We start from the raw sequence: 18,905 nt of genomic DNA, 5'->3' as shown, positions 1-18,905 counted from the left end.
TGCACCGGGTGGGGCTGGTAGGATGGCCTGGGTTAGGATCTGACTGGACCAGTCCCTTCCTTTGTTGGGATGAGAGGGAGGGGGTCAGGAGGTTATCAGAGAGAGGTGATCAGAGGATAAGGTCAGAGAGGGTGATAAAATGGGGAGGTCCACAGGTCAGATGGAAGAAACTGCAATAGGAAGAGGGAAGAGGTCAGGTGGTAGTCAGAGGGAGGTGGTCAGGGTCAGGCAGAGGAAGGTCAGAGGGGGTGGCCAGAAGAAATCAGTGGGGATCAGAGAAAGAATGGTCAGAGGGAGGAAATGCAAAGGGGTAGTGGTCAGAGGGAGGAGGTCATGGGTGATGAAGGTCAAGGAGGAGGTCAGAGGGAGGAGAGCCCAGGGAAGAGGTGGGGAGAACGCACGCAAGGAGCCCCTCCTCTCTAAGCAGGTTTCCCCTGGCAAGGGGGCTTCAGGCCTGGGAAGCAGCCCCAGGGAGCTGGTGCGGGGGAGTGCGGAGAGGGGGACAGTTTGGCTCTGGGGCTCAGGCCAGGAAGCTTTGATTCATCCCAGAACTAGGTCAGCTTTTTTTTTTTTTCTCACCAAAAACCAAGGGAAAAAAACAGGAGTCAACAGGCTGATGAGGCGGGAACAGCTGTGGAGTGGCGAGGGGGGTAGGTGTCCCAGGCCTGCTCCTTCCCCCTGAGCCACAAACATAGCCGGGGTGGGGGGTGGGGTGGGGGCTGAGTCCCCCAAACCCGAGCCACTCACGCAGAGTGCTGGGCTTGTTGTAACTGCCCCGCGCCCTGGCTTCTTTCCGTAGCAGACCCTGTGGATGTGCTGAAGGCCCTGGGCGTGCGGGGGGGCCAGGCTGGGCTCCCCGAGGGTCCCGGCCTCTGCCCCCAGAGGGTCCCGCAGGGCGACCGGGCATTCGGGGTGGGCAAGGCCAGCGCGCTCGGTGTCCCCACGTGGGAGCTCTTTCAAGGTGAGTCAGGGTGAGAGGGGCTGTGGTTCATCCCGGGAGCATGGGTCACAGTCGGGCCGTCTGAGCTGCCCCTTTCCCTCTGCCCTCCCAGCTGGGCACTTTCCCGAGAACTTCTCCGTGCTGATCACTCTGCGGGGCCGGCCAGCCAACCACTCTGTCCTTCTATCCGTCTACAATGAGGGCGGTGTCCGGCAGCTGGGCCTGGCGTTGGGGCCGGCTCTGGACCTCCTAGGTGACTCCTTCAGCCCCCTCCCCCAGCAGGTCAACCTCACGGATGGCAGGTGAATACGGGGGGGGCGAGTGGGAGTCCCAGGAGAGGTGAGATGAGAGCACGCCCCCACTGAGACTGTCCCCTTGCAGGTGGCACCGTGTGGCGGTCAGTGTGGATGGTGGGACGGTGACCCTGGTGGCTGACTGTGAACCTCAGCCCCCCGTATTGAGCCAGGGACCTCGACTCATCAGCACAGCTGGGCTTACGGTGCTGGGGACCCAGGACCTCGGGGAGGAGACTTTTGAGGTAGCGCTTCAGTGATGGGGGAAACTGAGGCAGAAGGCGGGAGGGAGATTTGTCCACAGCCTGAATCTGGAGAAGAGAATGGAGAAGGGAACTATCCAGCTTCAACTTAGCGCCAGGAAGCTGAGGAAGGGAGCGCCAAGCATCATGGTGCATCTTTGTGGCGTGTGCCTGTGAGATTGTAAAGCCGTGAATTGATCATTTGCGGTGGCGCATACTTGGCTCATGGTGGGAGGATAAGGTTGTGACGTGTGGCGGCGCTGTTGCTTGTGATGGCGTGTGATGCCAGCAAGGCATGGAGTCGTGTGGCTCTGTGACAGATGTGTTTTCGATGTGGTGGTTGTTATGTGTGCCACGACAGTCCAGGGACCTCATCATCTTGTTTCCCTCCTTATAGTACCTTGAAGGGCACCTGGCACACATTAGGTGTCACCATGTGCCGCGAGCGAAGGAACAAATGTGCCCCTGATGGGACAGATGTTGTGGGGTGTGGCTTGTGGTTGTGGTTTGGTGTCACCCTGATAGAATCTTCCTCCTCTCAGTTTTTTGGGGCAGAAGGATTTCTGGGGCTATGGTGGGGCTACCCCCTCCCTATACTTAGCATGCTTTGGGTGGAAAAACACCAGACCTTGATGCTTGGAATGGGGGTCGGAGTCAGCCTGCAGACCCCTTCCCCGACCCCCGTTCTCTCCCCAGGGAGATATTCAGGAGCTGCTGATAAGCTCAGACCCTCAGGCTGCCTTCCGAGCCTGTGAGCAGTACCTTCCTGGCTGTGACGACCTGGCTCCTACAGCCACAGGGGTGAGTAAGGGGCTTGTCCTGAGGTCGCTGGCTGAGTCATCCCTGGCTCCAGGTCTCAGGAATGAATGAATTCTGAGCCCTATCCAGGGGGCTGAGTGACCCCTACCCTTAAACTGTTCTTAGGCATGAATTACCTTGACTTCAGGTCACATAACTGACCCTTGGCCCCTCATCATATGATTTACCTTGACCCCAGGTCCCAGGGCTGAGTGAGCCCTGGCTTTAAAACATAGGACCAATGGACCATGTGCCAGCATGACCCCAGGTGATCTGAGTGATGGGGCCTCCACTCAGGGAATCTGGACCCGACTGGAGTCCTCTTCCCAGGTACCCCAGGGGGAGCCAGAAACCCCTCCCCCTCGGCGGAAGGGGAAGGGAAAAGGGAAGAAGAAAGGGCGAGGTCGTAAGGGGAAGGGCAGGAAGAAGAAGAACAAGGAAATTTTGGCCCTGAGTCCACCTCCTGTCTCCCTGGAGAACCAGGTAAGGGGTCTGCGATCTCTCCCCTCTGTTCTTTGACCGCCCTGCTTCTGGCCTCTGATCCCCACTGATCCCTTGTGCCTCGTCCAAGGTCTCTGCCTCTTGTCTTCAATAACTGACCTTTGACTTCTCTCAGCTGACCGATCACGGTCGGGGGGTCTGGTCCTGTCTTAGGTACTCTTTCATATCTCCCTCCCAACTTCCAGTTCTGCGCGGGGACTAGAGAGAGGGGGCACACCCAGTTGAGTACCTTATTATTAGGGGGCTCTTGATGAGGGCTACTGTTTAAGGGGAGCCACTAGCTGGGGTGAATGATGGGTTCGTTAGTTAGTGTGTCATTGTTTGGGGTTGACTGGTTGGGGTCATGGGTGAGGGTTATTCATTGGGGGTCGCTAACTGGGGGGACACTATTTGGCCTCCCTGATAGAGATTGCTGGTTAGGGGGGATCATTGTAGAGAGATACTGACTGAGGTTGATGTTTGGGGGTTTCCTAGTTGGAGGTCACTGTTAGAGGTCATTGATGGAGGCCGCCGTTGGTGTTATTGGTGTCTGTAGTTTAGGGTTAATTGTGTGGGGCTCATTGCTGAGGATCACTAGTTGGGCAAGTCACCAGTGGGGGACCACTGATTAGAAGGCACTAGTGGAGTCACCAGTTGGGGTCACTAGTTGGGGGAGTGCCTTTCAGGGGATCATGGATGAGATAGTTAGTTTGGGAGTCCCTGATGGGTAATTAGTTGGGAAGTCATTGATGGGTCACTGGTTAGTGGAATTACTGTTTGGGGGTCGTTGATCGGGGAGCGCTAGTTGAGCTCACTCATGGATGTTCATTGTTGGAGGATCACTGGTGAGGAGGAATGATTGGTTGGGGTCACTGGTAGGACTTATTGGGGGTCACTAGTTAGTACTTATTGTTGGGGGGGTCATTTGTTGGGGAGGTCACTGGATGGGAGAGTAACTGGTTGTAGTCATTGATGGGGGTCATTAATTGGGGGGCCACTGATGGGTCACTGGTTATAGGAATAACGGGTGGGAGGCCAATGATTCCGGTTATTAGTAGGTGTGTATGGGTCATTGGTTAGGTTCCTTAGTGGGGATCACTTGTCATGGGTCATTAATTGGGGGTCATTAGTGGGTCACTGGCTGTAGGAATAATTGGGGGTCACTGGGTAGGTGTCCCTGGTGTGGGCCACTGGTTGGGGTCCTTGGTTGGAGGGTCACTGGTTGCACTACCTCTGCTCGCCGCATCAGTGGGGAGAAAGAGCGTTATCACTTCAGCCTAGAACATAGACACCAGGAGTAGCCTACCCTTTCTCAGCCCCTTCCTTAGCCTTCACCTGGGCCCCCATCACTTGCTTTGCGCCCTTGACCCAGTTCCTCTGCAGCTGTCCAGGCCAGGAGGAGCTCCCACTCCTTCTCTGACTGCGGCCTGGCTGGCTGACCGACTGCTGAGATCTGCCTTGGGAGAGGACATACGGGATAGGCTACCGGGAGTCTGGCCCTGAGTGGTGGCCATTGACCCTGACCCCTGGGCTTTGGAGCCAGCCCTGCTCTGCCTTCCAGGCCTTCCAGACCTGCCAGCCCTGCCCCTCCTCCACACACAAGGGCTCCCCCTGCTGGCTGTCCTTGTTCAGCCAGCACACCTTCGCCTGCACTGGCCAGCCCCCTGCCCCATACCCCTCTGATGTGTTTTTGGGAATCCTCCTCTGTCCCCCTCCCTAGACTGGGTGCTCTGGGAGAGAGAGTCTGTCTCCTCCTTCGTCTCCCTTTTGTCTTGATTGTCCTGACCGCAGACCTGGTACCCTCTCTGTCCTTCCTCCAGACCTCCACTGACATCCCCAAGACAGAGACACCAGCTCCAACTCTGCCTCCGACTCCCACGCCTCTGGTCATCACCACAACTGTGGCCATTGGCAGCAACGTCACCGTCCTAGAGGTTGTGGGAAGTGGACGAGGCTGGAAGGGAAGGTCCTGGGACAGTGGTGGTGGCAGACAATGAAGAGGTCAGGGGTAAACTTTGGTCTGTCCCAATGTCCTCAGGAGAGCTTGGACCCTGACAATGGAACTGAACTGGGGACCGTGGAGACTGAGTTAGCCAGAGAAGAAGAGGAAGAAGGTGGTCCCACCATGGGCCCCCACTTCCGGGCAGCAGAACAGTCATGGAGGACTGAGTTCCAGATCTTTCCTGTGCGTCTGGGTGGCTGGGTTGGGTGCAGGGGGGAGGCACTCCGACCTGGAGCCACACATAGCTGCATTCTCTTTTTTGCTTTCTTTTTATCTTGCCTAGAATGCCTTCCCACCACCCCAGTGCAGTTGACAAATATTTATCTACAGATACTATGCTAATGTGACAGGCATTGTGCTAATGAATGGCTCTGTGGGTAGGGTGATTCATTCGGTTTTTAGTCTAAGCATGATGAGAAGCCACTTGAGATGGAATATGTCCTGACTTGGGAGTTTTCAAAGCTCTGTCTGGCTGCTGAACAGCATGTGGACTGTAGGGGGAGCCAGAGGGGCAGCAGGGAAACCAGTAGTCAATGCAAAACAGAGTGGTGACCTGGATGAGGGTGGAGGCTGTAGCGGTGGCGGTGGGGATAGAGAAAAGTTGGACAGACTGGGGACATGCCCCCATTTTGCTCTCGCTGCTGTATGTGGAGAACGTTGCAAAAATGACTGGGTAGATGCACGGTGGCATCACTGAGTAGGATGGGGAAGCCTGAAGAAGGAGCAGGTGGAAAGTGTCAAGGATCTCATCTTGGATGTGCTAAACTGGCAACTCTTGTTTGATTGTCAATGCGAGGGATTGGTTAGAAAATTCTGGGGTTCAAGGAAGATGGACTAGCCTGGAGATAAAGACTTGGAACTCATCAGCGGAGAGATGCTATCTTTAGTCAAGGGATGAGATTGCCTAGGAAAATAAGGCAGACAGAGAAGGTGTCTAGGTTCTAGCTTTGGTGTTGGACAGGGGAGGTGAATAATCCTAACCATCTTACTCTGAGTGCCTGTTATGTGCTAAGCATTGTTTTAGCTTCTTTATCTTCCCGTGGGATATATACAGTCGGCATTCACCCACACACTTTGCAGGTGAGGCCATAGGAGTTGAATAAGTTGCCCAACATCGCTCAGCTTTTGAGAGGCAGCTCCAGGATTAGGACTCCACAGTATGCCCCAGGGTTCATGTTCACCTTGCTGCAGAATGGCCAGCTTGAAACTGGAGCATGAGCTGCTCAAAACATACTGGTTGAAGAAAGGACAGGCAGAGACAGCTCAGAGGGTGGGCTCTGTGCATGCATGCATGCCTCTGTGTGTGTGTGTGTGTGTGTGTGTGTGTGTGTGTGTGTGTGTGTGATGAGTGGGAGGTAAGTTAGCTGAGAGTTCTATGTCTGAGTTCCAGGGCTCACACCTCTTCTCTTTCCATCCCCTGCCCCAGGGCGCTGGGGAGAAGGGAGAAAAAGGAGAACCGGCCGTGATTGAACAGGTGAGGGGCCTGGGGCTGGAGGAGGTGGCGGGGTCTGTGCTAGAATGGGGGTCACACTTATTTCCCCCCAGGGACAGCAGTTTGAGGGACTTCCAGGAAGCCCAGGACCCCAAGTGAGTCATGGCTGCATTCCCCTCTTCTTGTCTTTTACTTCCAGTTGGGGTATTTGATCCTCTGGGGTGGGGAGTTGGGGTGTAATGTTGCCAGATCATTTGAAGACTATTGGTTATTTGAGGCTCAGAAGATGAGTAAAAATAGGGGCTGAGATGTAAGGTTGGGGGTTTATATGTGTCAGTATAGTATTGAGGGGCCGGGGTGGCTCGGTGATGGGGTAGGAAGGTCAGCATGGGGTCAGTGTCAGTGGTGGTTTGGAAGTCAGCCTGGCTCAAACTTTGCATTTTTCATGACCTCTGTTCCTCTGTCCGCAACAGGGGGTGGTTGGCCCCTCAGGCCCTCCGGGCCCCCCAGGATTCCCTGGGGACCCTGGTCTACCGGTAAGAGACTTCCTCTGGGGTGTAAACTCCTGGGGGAGTGAGGTTTCAAGTTGGGAGCATGGCTGCGACTGGGAACATTGTCTTGGAGCTGGCTCTGACCCCTCCTGCTCTGGGAATTATCATTCTGGCTCCTCTTCTGTCTCTGGGAGCGGGTGGGGGGGGGGCTATCCCCTGCCTTTCTCCTTCTGACTCTATCCCTGAGTGTCTTTCATCTCTGTCTTTCTCCCTATGTCTCTGTGTCCGTTTCCTCGTCTCTCTTTTGTCTGTCTGTCTGTCTCTTTCTGTTTTTGTCTCTTCCACTTTTTATGACTCTTTCTCCTTCCCTCCATTTCTCTTTCTCTCGCCTTCTGTCTCTTCTCTCTCTCTCTCCCTGCCTCCATCTTTCTCTGTCTCTCCCTCCTTTCCTCTCTCCATCTCTCTGCTTTCACGTCTCTCTATCTCTCTCCCCTCCCCCCCCCCATTTCTCTCTGTCCCCTCCTCCCTCCATCCTTTCCTCCATCTCTCTACCTCCATCCCTCTCTGTCTCTGTCCCTCTCTCAGGGCCCCGCTGGCCTCCCAGGAATCCCTGGCATTGATGGGATCCGGGGTCTACCAGGCACTGTAATCATGATACCGGTAAGAGGGAGATAGGGTGGCAGAGCCTTGGGGAGTAGAATCCTGACCAAGGAGGGGGGCCTCTCCTGGAGGCTCCCCTCACTCCTAGTTGCCCCCTAGTTCCAGTTTGCAAGAGGTTCCCTCAAAGGACCCCCAGTCTCCTTCCAGCAGGCCCAGGCTCAGGCAGTCCTGCAACAGGCTCAGGTGCGTGGAGGATAATTGGGAGACTGTCAGGGGGTGATGGGAGGACATTGAGAGAATGACAGAGATGGGACAGAGTCAGGAGACAGGTGGCTATTTAACTTCTGATGATGGCTTTGTTCCCCTGTCTCTTCAGCTCTCTATGAAAGGCCCCCCTGGCCTGGTGGGGCTCACTGGGCGCCCAGGCCCCGTGGTGAGTAAGGCGGCTGAGTGGAGTGGGGAGTACATCAGTGGAGATGACTCTAACTCAAACTCCCGCTAAATGCATTACCCTATCTTTCCTCCTCCAAGGGTCTCCCTGGGTATCCAGGTCTGAAAGGAGAGATGGGAGAAATGGGGCCACAGGTGAGATTGGTGGGGGTGGGGACAGGGTTGATGGGAAGGGTCTTCTCACAGGGCTACAGGATAAAGTGCTAGCTGGGGAAAATGGCAAAGGGGCTGGGGTTACCCTTGCAATTACTGATGTTTTTCTTCCTCCTTTCCTTTCTCTTCTAGGGCCCCCGAGGACTTCAGGGACCTCTTGGACCCCCTGGCAGAGAGGGAAAGATGGTGAGTGATTCGTAGGTCCTCAGGTCATCCCTTATCCATCTCCCAACACCCAACAAGAGCCTCAGTTCTGTGCTCCCAGGGTCTGCTGGTGTCATCGGTGGGATAAGAGCACTGAGGACAGGGAATGACAGTACACTGAGGGTGTGATAAAGGAATCTGGCCAGGTCCCTAAGTCTGGGAGGATTTGCAGAGGAATGATGCTTGAACTGAGATCTGAGGCATAACCAGGGAAAAAGGAGAGGAAGGGCATTCCAAGTAGAAAGAACAGCACATGCAGAAGAAAAGACTGGCACATTGGGGGAAATGAACAAGATAATTCCAGATAGTTTATTTTTTAAATTTATTTTTTGCCTGCGCTGTGTCTTTGTTGCCGCGTGCAGGCTTTTCTCTAGTTGTGGTGAGCAGGGGCTACTCTTTGTTGCGGTGTGCGGGCTTCTCATTGTGGTGGCTTCTCTTGTTGTGGAGCACAGGTTCTAGGTGTGTGGGCTTCAGTAGTTGCAGCACACGGGCTCAGTAGTTGTGGCTCGCTGGCTCTAGAGCACAGGCTCAGTAGTTGTGGCTCATGGGCTTAGTTGCTCCGCGGCAGTTGGGATCTTCCCGGACCAGGCACCGAACCTGTGTCCCCTGCATTGGCAGGTGGATTCTTCACCACTGCGCCACCAGGGAAGTCCTCCAGATAGTTTTAAAGTGCCATGAGGAACATACAGCAGGGAAATTAATGGAGACTGAAGATGAGTGTTCTTAATTTTTGTGGTGATGGTAACTTGAACTAGAGAAAGGGCACTAGGGCTAAAGAATAATGGATGGGTTTGAGATATATTTAAGAGGTTAAACTGGTACATACAGAAGCCCCCAGCGTAAGACACTGCATGAGGAAGGTGCTCGATACATGGTAGTAGATATCTTGATGATGTCACCTCCTGCATAGGGCCGCCCTGGAGCAGATGGGGCTCGAGGCCTCCCAGGGGACACAGGACCTAAGGTAGGTGATGGGGCCAGGACTGGGACTTGGAGGGACTGTCAGGGTAGAGGATTCCAAGCTCAGCTGGCGTTTCTTTCTTTCTTTTTTCTTCCCATTTATTTTAATTAATTAATTTTTAAATATTTGTTATTTATTTATTGATTTTGGCTGTGCCGGGTCTTAGTTGCGGCATGCAAACTCTTAGTTGCAGCACGCATGTGGGATCTAGTTCCCTGACCAGGGATCGAACCCGGGCCCCCCTGCATTGGGAGCACGGAGTCTCTCCCACTGGACCACCAGGGAAGTCCCTCAGCTGATGTTTCTTTGTGCAGGGTGATCAGGGCTTTGATGGCTTGCCAGGGCTGCCTGGAGAGAAGGGCCAGAGGGTGAGTGTGTGAGACCCCTCCCCCATATCCAAGCCCCCTCCCAATGTTCATGGCACCCTCCCCACCCCCAATATCAGAGCCTCCATTCCTGGGTCTGAGACCTCACCCTTAATACCCCATCTCCTTTCCTGGGGGCTGGTCTCCACTTTTTGACTCTGAACTGCCCTCTGTGTTCCCCACTCCAGGGTGACTTTGGTCATGTGGGGCAACCTGGCCCCCCAGGAGAGGATGGTGAGAAGGTAAGTTTGGAAGAGAGTTAGGGGGTGGTTTGGAAGCTAGAAAGCCAGAACAGACGGAGTAGAGCATTCAGGAGCCTGGGGGAGGGGTGAAGGTCTGCACTGGAGAGTCAGGAGACCCCAGTGGGGCTCAAAGAGACAGGCTGAGAGTTGTGGGGTTAGGACTAGAGTTCAGAGGTTAAACCCAGGATTGCAGGTCCAGGATTGGGGTCAGGGGCCTGAATCAAATCACGTATACTCAGCTGGCTGGGTCCTGCCACGCACTCTGACTCTGAGATCCCCCGGAAGGGGCTGCCGATGTGAGAGAAGGTGATTCTCTGAGGGTTATACGTCCCCCCTCCCCAAGTCATATGCTTTCCCACAGGGAGCAGAGGGCCCTCCGGGGCCCACCGGCCAGGCTGGGGAGCCGGTGAGTATCAGGGACCCCTGGGCCCCTTGCCTGGCACGGGGGAGGGAGTCAGGACTCATAGGACCTCAGAGCAGTGATGCTGGAATAACGCTCCTACCTCCTTGCAGGGCCCCCGAGGACTGATTGGCCCTAGAGGCTCCCCTGGCCCCCTGGGACGCCCGGTGAGAATGTCGCTGTCTCTCTACATCCCGTGTGTCTTTTTCTCACCTTTGTCTCCTCTGCATGTCCATTTCTGTTGCCTGGATTCTCTGCCCACTCAGCTTTTCACCTGTGCCCCTCAGTGTCTCAGACGCAGGCTCCTGCGCATGGGTCTGCCCTGGTCTCACACCCTCTCCTCCCCCAGGGTGTAGTTGGAAGTGATGGTCCTCCAGGTGCCAAAGGAAATGTGGTATGTGTTCCGATCCCTGATGCGTTCTGACACTCTGACCCTAGGACAGCCCATATCCTTGTCCACTCCCGTGATCCCCCATTTCAACTTCCCTGACACCGCAACACCATAACCCCTTTCAGCTTCACAGAACCCTCACTTTCTCCCCAGGGTCCTCCAGGAGAACCAGGCCCCCCAGGACAGCAGGGAAATCCCGGGTCCCAGGTTTGAGCTATCTTTGCTGACAGAGGGGGCGGGTTGTAGCGGTGGTCAGCCGAGGTCATAGACCCCTCCTGGCTTCCCCAGGCTCTGCACTTGCTGCCGCTTTCTCATGCTTTCCTTCTCTCTTTTTAAAAAAATGTTTCCAGGGAATCCCCGGCCCCCAGGGACTCATTGGCACTCCTGGGGAGAAGGTGAGTGACAACTCTCCCTCCCTCCCCTCCCCTCCCCCAACATCTTTTCCCTTCAACTCTGCCTGCAGGAAAATCTTCCCACCAGGGCCCCTTTTGTAAGCCCTGGATAATGATAAATTGCAACATTCCCTAAATAAGCTCAGAGTTACCAAGTGTCATTGCTGGGAAAGGGTTGATGGCCAGAAACAGAACTGCACCAAGGTTAGATCATAAGGGGATATTGTCAGGAGAGAGGGGACCCCGCAGAAGCCAGTCATAGACAATATTACCAAGACTCATGGGCCCAGAAATCCCTTTGTCTCGGGTCTTGTGGCGTCATCTTTCTTCCTCTGCACATCTGTTTCCATCTCCCCTGAAAGACAGGCTTCTTTCTATTTACATCTGAGCCTGTTCTTACCCCAGCTTCTGTTTCTACACACTCTTGTGCTGCTCTGTCACTAGTTCAGTCCCCAGTTCCTTATGACCTTACAGTTTCTTTATCCAAATCCATCTGATCCTAGTTTCTATGAGGCAAGATATCCCTTACCTCAAAATTTCAGGAGAGAATCTGATTGGCTTATCTGGGCCAAGTGCCCGCCTCTGGACTTGTCAATGGTTTGCAGGACATAGGGGGTCACCTCATGCCACACCTCTTCAGGTGGAGCTGTGGGATGGAGGTGCTTCTAAAGGAAGAGGTGCGGCTGGGGAGTCCCCCACCCCAGCATGTCTCTCACACTGTTTTTACATCCCTTGTCTCAGCCCTCTCAGAAGCAGAGGATTTCTGAGGCACAGAGAGGGGAGAGAGCTTGTCCAGGGTCACACAGCAAGTTTGCAAGAGCTGAGGATAGATTTCCTGGCCAGTAGGATCTGTTTTTTCTCTAACCTTGAGGTAGCTGTATGTCTGAGTAGGGACGTTCCTGGTGGAATGCCAGGCTCTGAGACCCTCTGTCTCCTCCTACTATTCATCTTCTTTCAGGGTCCCCCTGGGAACCCAGGAATTCCAGGCCTCCCAGGATCTGATGGCCCTCTGGTGAGAACTAGATTCTGGGAGAAGGAGGAAGGAGAAGTGGGGAGGCTTGGGAATTTGGATGGCATATCAGGTCTCTGACAACTTAGAATGTTTATCCATCTCCTAGGGTCACCCAGGTCATGAGGGCCCAACAGGAGAGAAAGGGGCCCAGGTGAGTGACCTGGAGAGGGGCTGATTTGGGGATGAGGGTTGGCAGGCAGGGCCAGGAGTCAGGGGCTATTAATGAGAAGAGAGATGAGGGCACTGGGAACATGGAGGGGGAAGAACAGGATGACACGCATCTTATGTCCATCTCAGGGTCCAGCAGGGTCGGCAGGCCCTTCGGGCTATCCTGGACCTCGGGGTGTGAAGGTAAGTGATACTTGGGGCCTGCAGATAGAGCTTTTTTTTTTTTTTTTTTTTTTTTTGGCCATGCTGCGCGACTTGTGGAACCTTAGTTCCCCGACCAGGCATCAAACCCAGGCCCTCGGCAGTGAAAGTGTGGAGCCCTAACCACTGGACTGCCAGGGAATTCCCTGCAGATAGGGTTGATTCATCAGCATTGACTTCTGGGAGCCAGCTCTATCAGAAACTTCTGTATGTGTGATGAGAGGAACCAGTCTGCCAGGCAAGGTGTGGTAGAAGTGACAATATATAGTAGGGTGTGTGCTACTTTGGAGCTGAAAAGCCAAAGGGTAACATTAAGGTATGGTTGTCACCTTGCAGTTGAGAATAGTTAAACCCATTAGAGGCTGAACCCATTTCACTGTAGGCACACACATCACATCCAGGTCCAGGTCAGCACACTGTAATCAAGCAGAGGGTTGTTTTAAAGCTCAAGCCCAGAGCCATACAATCTGCAAGCCCAGAAATGCTAGGACAAGCTGAGAGCTGTACTGAATAGAGATTCACTGTTGACCAAGTGCAGGGCCATTGGAATTCACATCTATATGGTAGCTGAGTCCAGTTACATTGTAGCCAAGTACAGGTATCCATTACCTGTAGTCTAAAAACAGAGTTTGATGGTAGCCAAGAGCTGGCTCCTCATATTTTTGCATTATAGACAAGCTTAGTTACACTATAACGAAGGAGGTGGTTATATTGTAGCTGGCCACAAAATCCTGTGGGTGTCCAAACTCAAGAGTTCCATTGTAGCCAGGCCTGGTTTTCTATATATAGTTGAAGGCTATGTTGTTGTTGAGTCTAGTTACATGGTAGCCATGGCCAGAGAACAATTGCAGCCAAGCTCAGTTACATTGTGGTCAATGAATTGCCCTGTGGCTAGAGACAGTCATGCTATTGTCAAAACACATAGTTATATTGTATCCAAGTATAATTTTGTTGTAGTCACTGAGTTCGGTTATATTGTGTCTCCCTGTGGCTGGAAACAGTCATGCTATTGTGAAAACATAGTTGTATTGTATCCAAGTACAATTTCATTTTAGTGGCTGAGATCAGTTACATTGTAGCCAAGTGCAGCTTTTCTTGTGGCCCAAGCCCAGAATTTGGTGTGAGCAGCATCTGGGCTTGCACCGAGCAGTCTTGCTGTAGCCAAGCACAGACTCCCCTTGTTGCCAGGCACAGAGTCGCATTGTAGCCAGCACAATGGGAAACATTCCTTTGCCTTTAGAATGCAGCCGGGGCCTGGAATGTTCATCCTCTTTCTCCTGCCAGAAGGAACTGTGGACACAGTGTCCCCGGGAGATGGGAATCAATTACTCGGAAATTTGGCCTTCCCTGCACTCCCCCACACAGATGACCTTGGGAGGCTGCCAGTGGGAAGGGGCGGGGGAGAGACAGCCTCTTGCACACCATACTAGCAGACTCTGGGGAAAAATAATTTCCTCTGGGGCTGACCCTCACCCCCCTTCCTCCAGTCTGACATCCTCTTGGGACTCTCCTGGCTGTTTCAGGGCAGGGGACTGAGTCTGGGGCCCTTCTTAAGCGGGGGAGAGGGGAGACCTGAGAGCTTTTATATTTTTCAGGGTACCTCTGGCAACCGGGGCCTCCAGGGGGAGAAAGGAGAGAAGGTGAGAAGGGAGGGGATTCCTTGAGGGGGGAGCCCTAATAATTGGGCTCTGGCTGTGTCCCTTCCCTGAAGCTCTGACATCTGATCTCTGTACTATCTTCCACCCAGGGAGAGGATGGCTTCCCAGGCTTCAAGGGTGATGTGGGGCTTAAAGGCGATTGGGTAAGATGACCTCCAGAGGAGGGGTCTGGTGGATCTGGGGGACTTGGGAAAGAGAAGGAGGGGGTGAACTGGGGCAAAGACAGGAATGACAAAGGGACTGATGTCAGGGCTTCTCCTTTTCTATTCCAGGGGCAAACCGGACCCCCAGGTCCTCGGGGAGAGGATGGTCCTGAAGGGCTGAAGGGGCAGGTGGGGCTTGCTGGTGAGGAGGGGCCCCCAGGCTCAGCTGGGGAGAAGGTGAGTGGACCTGGTCACCCCCTCCAGTCTATACCCCAGCTTCTCACCTGCAGGCAAGGTGTTCCCTGGCCCTTTGCCTCCTGCCCTCTGGGCTTTTGTCTCCAACTTCAGGAGGCTCTCAGCTCCTTCAATTCCCCAGCTCAGCGTTACAGAGCAATTCCATGCACATTATCTTATTTTTATCCCCATAACCACCACAGGCAACAGATATTTTTACCCCCATTTTACAGACAAGGAAACTGAGATTTGGAATGGTTGAATGAGTTGCCCAAGGACATGCCCCTAGCAGGCAGGGGCCAGGACTTGAACCCATGTTTCCCTGAATTGCCCCCTCCTACCCCTGCAACCATGCCCCAGCCTTCCTACCCCTCCCCCACTGACCTCCAAGTTGCAGTCTCTGACCTTTGTCCCATATTCTCTCTGCAGGGCAAGCTTGGGGTGCCGGGTCTCCCAGGTTACCCAGGACGTCCAGGCCCTAAGGTCAGAAGCTAGCAGGAGGGTGGTGGGCAAGGGCAGGGTTCAGAGACTAATTAACATCTGGGGGTCCAGGCTGTGGTCTGAGGGTGTGAGCTATCCACCCCATGGGACGCTGAAAGTGTAAGATGTGGGCTTTGGCATCAGACAAACTTAGGCTCAAATACCCAGCCTTATCTGCTAAGTGACCTTGAGTAAGTCACACCTTACCTGCTAAATGATCTTGAACAAGTCTATTGAACCCATTTTCTCAGTTGCAAAAGGGAGATACCAGTAGTATCTACCTCATCAATTTGGTTATGATAATATTGATGATTTTGGTGATAATAAAACTGTAGGATCCTTCTTATTTGGTATGATTGAGGTTGGCTCAAACAAAAAGTCAGTAAGGAGGAGAATCATAAAAAATACATATTTTACATATCTTGAATTAATTATAACTTAGAATGTACTTATGTAAAACTGTACATTTGGCTGCCAATGTTTTGATGAATGATGCTATTGGTAAGACATGTCTTTCTGCCTAAACCACACCCATATTACATCACTGATGATTTATAGTTTTTTGTTACATAAAGTGGAGCAGAAACGCAAAGACACTTGGGAAGAAATCTGAGTACAGAATCCTTCTTGAGTTCCACACTTTTGGTATCTCGATCTGGCAGTTATCTTGCCCATGCCTAATTTGACAGTGTTTTTTTTTAAGTGACTTCCCTTTACATTGAGTCTTTTCCATTTAACCTAGATTTTACAGATATCTTTCTTTTCCCTTTCTGCATTTCATCAGTTTTTGTAAGGTTTCATTAAGTCACATGACCCCAATAGCAAGGGCAACTGACATAAACAGGTTTGGGATTAACTCAAGGTATCAAAACTAAGAGCAGAACTCAGTCTGTTGGAACAGAAATTCATGGGAGTTAGAACAAAGCCTCCTAGCCAAGACTGATCAGTGCGTCTTGGGCAACAAACAATGAATACTTTACAGGAGGCCTGATATGTTGGTTTAGTTGAGGTCAGTGTCTTATTCAGCTTGGGTTGCTAGAATAAAAATACCTTAGACTGGGTGATTTAAACAAAGAAATTTGTTCTGGAGGCCAGAAGTCTGAGATCAGAGTGCCAGCATAGTTGGATTCTGGTGAGGGCTTTTCTCCTGGTTTGTAGATGAACATTTTTTGTCTTTGTCCTCACATAGGGGAGAAGGAGAAAGAGAGAGAGGGAGAGAAAGAGAGAGAGAGAGAGAGATCTAGTCTCCTCTTCTTCTTATAAAGACACTAATCCCATTCACGAGGGCCCCACCCTCATGACCTACTTACTTCCCAAAGGCCCAACCTCCAAATATTATCACACTAGGGACTGAGGCTTCAGCATATGAATTTTGGGAGGACACAAACATTCAGTCCATAGCAGTTACTAATAATCAGCATGAATAACAAAGACAGCTAATATTTCTTGAGCACATACTATGTGCCAAGTACCTTTAAAAAAAAATTCCATTTTCTATACATATCCCATTTAATCCTAACGAAAACCTTGTGAAGGAGGTATTGCTGGTATCCCTAGGCTACAAAGAAGACTGATGCTCAGAGGGGTCAATCCATTTGTCCAGGGCCACACAGCTAATTTAGTGATGGATCTAGGATTCAAAACACAGTGAGGGGTGAGAGGGGATATCAGAGCATATGATGTTTTCCCCCAGGTCAAGGGACGATGGGCAGGAAAGCAAGTACTGGAGGCAGTTAATTAACAAGTATTGAGTAAGCCACCACCATGTGCCAGGCAGTAGGGAATAAGACCAGAGCATTATGTCCTAGTCATTGAATAAGTAAACAGATGAGCAAGGTCATTTCAATACAAATATTATAGGGGAAACAAAATAGGATGTGATAAACAGAGCATGACTTGAGGATGTGGTGGTCAGGATGATGGCGGAAGGCTTCTCTACGGAGGTGATGTCTGAATGAGATTTAAATGATGAGGAGTAGCTGGCTTTGTGGGGATCTGAGAGAAGAGCATTTTAGGCAAAGGCAGCCAGTGCAAAGGCCCTGAGGCAGGAATGTACTGGTATCTGAGTAGCATTAAAGAGGCCAGTGAGGCTGGAATGGAGTGAGCAAGGGAGGGGCTGCTCACTGGGGCTGGAGGGGCCAAAGAACTTTCTGTAATCACTGGCCTGGAAATGCCTGAAAAGATGGGGTGGCTGAATGGGGTGAGGGGCTAACGTCACCCACTCCTCACACCCACGTCTTCTCTCTCATTCTCTTTACTCAGGGATCTATTGGCTTTCCCGGGCCCCTGGCACCATTAGGAGAAAAAGGGAAGCGGGTGAGTCGCAATCCAGCGGTCAGGGGAGAGGGAAGGGCTTGCATGAGAGGAACAGAGTGTATGGCTGTGCGTGATAGCACGTGGGGCCCTAGGTGGCTGTGTCCATGCCTGGAAGCACTTGTGTGCACACATATTGCCATGTGCAATGCAGGGCACGTGTAGGTGATCCCACCTGGCATTACAGCAAACGTGCCTGCGTGTCTGTGTATCCATGTGCATCCCGTGTGCCTTTCAGCGCAGATTAGATGGGGTCTGGGTGCTGCAGCCTAGGGACCTGTGACTGGGTGAACAAGGGCACCAGCTGCACGTACGTTGTGTGACTATGGGTGTACATGTGTGAGGGGGTATGTCGAAGCGTGTGAAAGAATAGGGAAATACACATATGTGTGTGTTTCCGCGCACCTGGGGGATTGTGTGTACATGCATGCGTTGTTTGGCTATGTGTGCACTGTAGCTGTGTAAATGGACACTGTGTATATGCACATGAGGGTTTGTATACTGCTGTGTTTATCAGGACCGTGTCCACACATGAATCCATGCACATACGTGTGTACACTGGATAGACACGTGTGCAAGGGACATATTACATGACAGGCTCCGAGTGTCATCTCGAAGCTGCGGTCACCCCTTGCATGCTGCGACGGCATGCAGTCATGTGTGCAGACCATGCAGCTGTGATAAATAGGTGTCTGTGTGAGCAAATGTGCTTGTATTTGTGGACCCTGTAGGTGCAATCATAATATAATTGGGTGCCTGTGATCTTTGCGTAGTTGCACGTGTAAGCTGTACTTATGCGTGCGTGTGAGTGAAAGGCTTGCAAATGAATGTGGGGCAGACATCTTTCCAGGTCTCTGGCTCGGTGCATTTGTGTGTTTGTGTCATGTATTTGCACCATCACCCTCTTCTGCTTCCCCCTCATCTAATTTACGTTCCAGGGGAAGGCTGGGCAGCCAGGCCTGGAAGGAGAGCGGGGACCACCAGTAAGAAAATGGGGGCAGGGCTGGAAGGAGGGGCTGCGAGAGGAGAAGTGGGCGGGAAGAGGGTTTGGGTTACTTCAGGTAGTCATGGTGGGGGGACCCAGAGGACTCATCCTCATCTCCTAGGCTCCCCCACCCTCTTACTTCCAATCTTTGCTTCTTTTCTATTCAGGGCTCCCGTGGAGAGAGGGGGCAACCAGGTGCCACAGGGCAACCAGGCCCCAAGGTATGGGGTGGGTGGGTGGTCAGGCCCCCCAAGCAGGCCCTCTGCCCCAGGCTCACCAAGTCCCACCCAATACCTCCCTGTTGAGTTTGTTCTGCAGCCTGAGTCTCATTCATTCTATCCTAGGGTGATGTGGGCCAGGACGGAGCCCCTGGGTTCCCTGGAGAAAAGGTGAGTGAGTGAGTGTGTGTGTGTGTGTGTGTGATTCTGGGTAGGAGACAAGCCCAGAAGGTGAGGAGACATTATAATGCAGAATGCAGAAAAAGCACAGCCTCTGAAGTCAGAGAGCTGTGAGTTCAAGTCTTAGCTCTGCCATTCACCTGCTGTGTGACCTTGGGTGAGTCACTTAACCTCTCTGTGCCTCAGTTTCCAACTCTATCAAATGGGAATAACCACAGTCCCCATCCCAAAGGGCTGCGGTGGTGAATGAAATGACTTCCTGTGCATAGAATGCTTGACCCCATGCCTGGCCTGCAGGAAGCACCCAACATGCTCTTGTCATTATGTGGGACTCAGGGGCAGGCGGGAGGGATGAGTGAATGATTTCTGCTTCCGTTTCAGGGCCTCCCAGGTCTGCAAGGCCCTCCTGGGTTCTCTGGACCAAGGGGTCCCCCTGTAAGTGAGCTCACCCTGCTGGGGGGGAGGCGGAGCCAGGCA

The 18,905-nt window shown here is 52.7% G+C and overlaps 1 protein-coding gene across 5 annotated transcripts in view; it reads left to right on the top strand.

The window, feature by feature from the left end:
* The window catches only part of COL5A3 (collagen type V alpha 3 chain), a 38,094-nt gene that overhangs the window by 3,213 nt on the left and 15,976 nt on the right, over positions 1-18,905 (top strand). For 3 of the 5 annotated variants that reach the window (XM_082456778.1, XM_082456781.1, XM_082456780.1), the window contains exons 2-36: positions 800-961; positions 1,053-1,242; positions 1,322-1,478; positions 2,172-2,276; positions 2,604-2,756; positions 4,574-4,687; positions 4,792-4,938; positions 6,182-6,229; positions 6,301-6,342; positions 6,661-6,723; positions 7,264-7,338; positions 7,438-7,521; positions 7,655-7,711; positions 7,810-7,863; positions 8,014-8,067; positions 8,996-9,049; positions 9,361-9,414; positions 9,600-9,653; positions 10,015-10,059; positions 10,167-10,220; positions 10,403-10,447; positions 10,598-10,651; positions 10,795-10,839; positions 11,795-11,848; positions 11,955-11,999; positions 12,146-12,199; positions 13,813-13,857; positions 13,965-14,018; positions 14,148-14,255; positions 14,682-14,735; positions 16,995-17,048; positions 17,984-18,028; positions 18,198-18,251; positions 18,375-18,419; positions 18,810-18,863. In XM_082456778.1, coding sequence (XP_082312904.1) covers positions 800-961; positions 1,053-1,242; positions 1,322-1,478; positions 2,172-2,276; positions 2,604-2,756; positions 4,574-4,687; positions 4,792-4,938; positions 6,182-6,229; positions 6,301-6,342; positions 6,661-6,723; positions 7,264-7,338; positions 7,438-7,521; positions 7,655-7,711; positions 7,810-7,863; positions 8,014-8,067; positions 8,996-9,049; positions 9,361-9,414; positions 9,600-9,653; positions 10,015-10,059; positions 10,167-10,220; positions 10,403-10,447; positions 10,598-10,651; positions 10,795-10,839; positions 11,795-11,848; positions 11,955-11,999; positions 12,146-12,199; positions 13,813-13,857; positions 13,965-14,018; positions 14,148-14,255; positions 14,682-14,735; positions 16,995-17,048; positions 17,984-18,028; positions 18,198-18,251; positions 18,375-18,419; positions 18,810-18,863 — 2,576 coding nt within the window. The remainder of the gene's footprint in view (positions 1-799; positions 962-1,052; positions 1,243-1,321; positions 1,479-2,171; positions 2,277-2,603; positions 2,757-4,573; positions 4,688-4,791; positions 4,939-6,181; positions 6,230-6,300; positions 6,343-6,660; positions 6,724-7,263; positions 7,339-7,437; positions 7,522-7,654; positions 7,712-7,809; positions 7,864-8,013; positions 8,068-8,995; positions 9,050-9,360; positions 9,415-9,599; positions 9,654-10,014; positions 10,060-10,166; positions 10,221-10,402; positions 10,448-10,597; positions 10,652-10,794; positions 10,840-11,794; positions 11,849-11,954; positions 12,000-12,145; positions 12,200-13,812; positions 13,858-13,964; positions 14,019-14,147; positions 14,256-14,681; positions 14,736-16,994; positions 17,049-17,983; positions 18,029-18,197; positions 18,252-18,374; positions 18,420-18,809; positions 18,864-18,905) is intronic. The other 2 variants (XM_082456779.1, XM_082456782.1) reach the window with 1 other exon arrangement.

The sequence above is a fragment of the Balaenoptera physalus genome (assembly GCF_965194825.1).
Source record: "Balaenoptera physalus genome assembly, chromosome: 3".
NCBI lineage: Eukaryota > Metazoa > Chordata > Mammalia > Artiodactyla > Balaenopteridae > Balaenoptera > Balaenoptera physalus.
The sequence above is the reverse complement of the archived record's forward strand: the minus strand, read 5'-3'. Positions and strand labels throughout refer to the sequence as shown.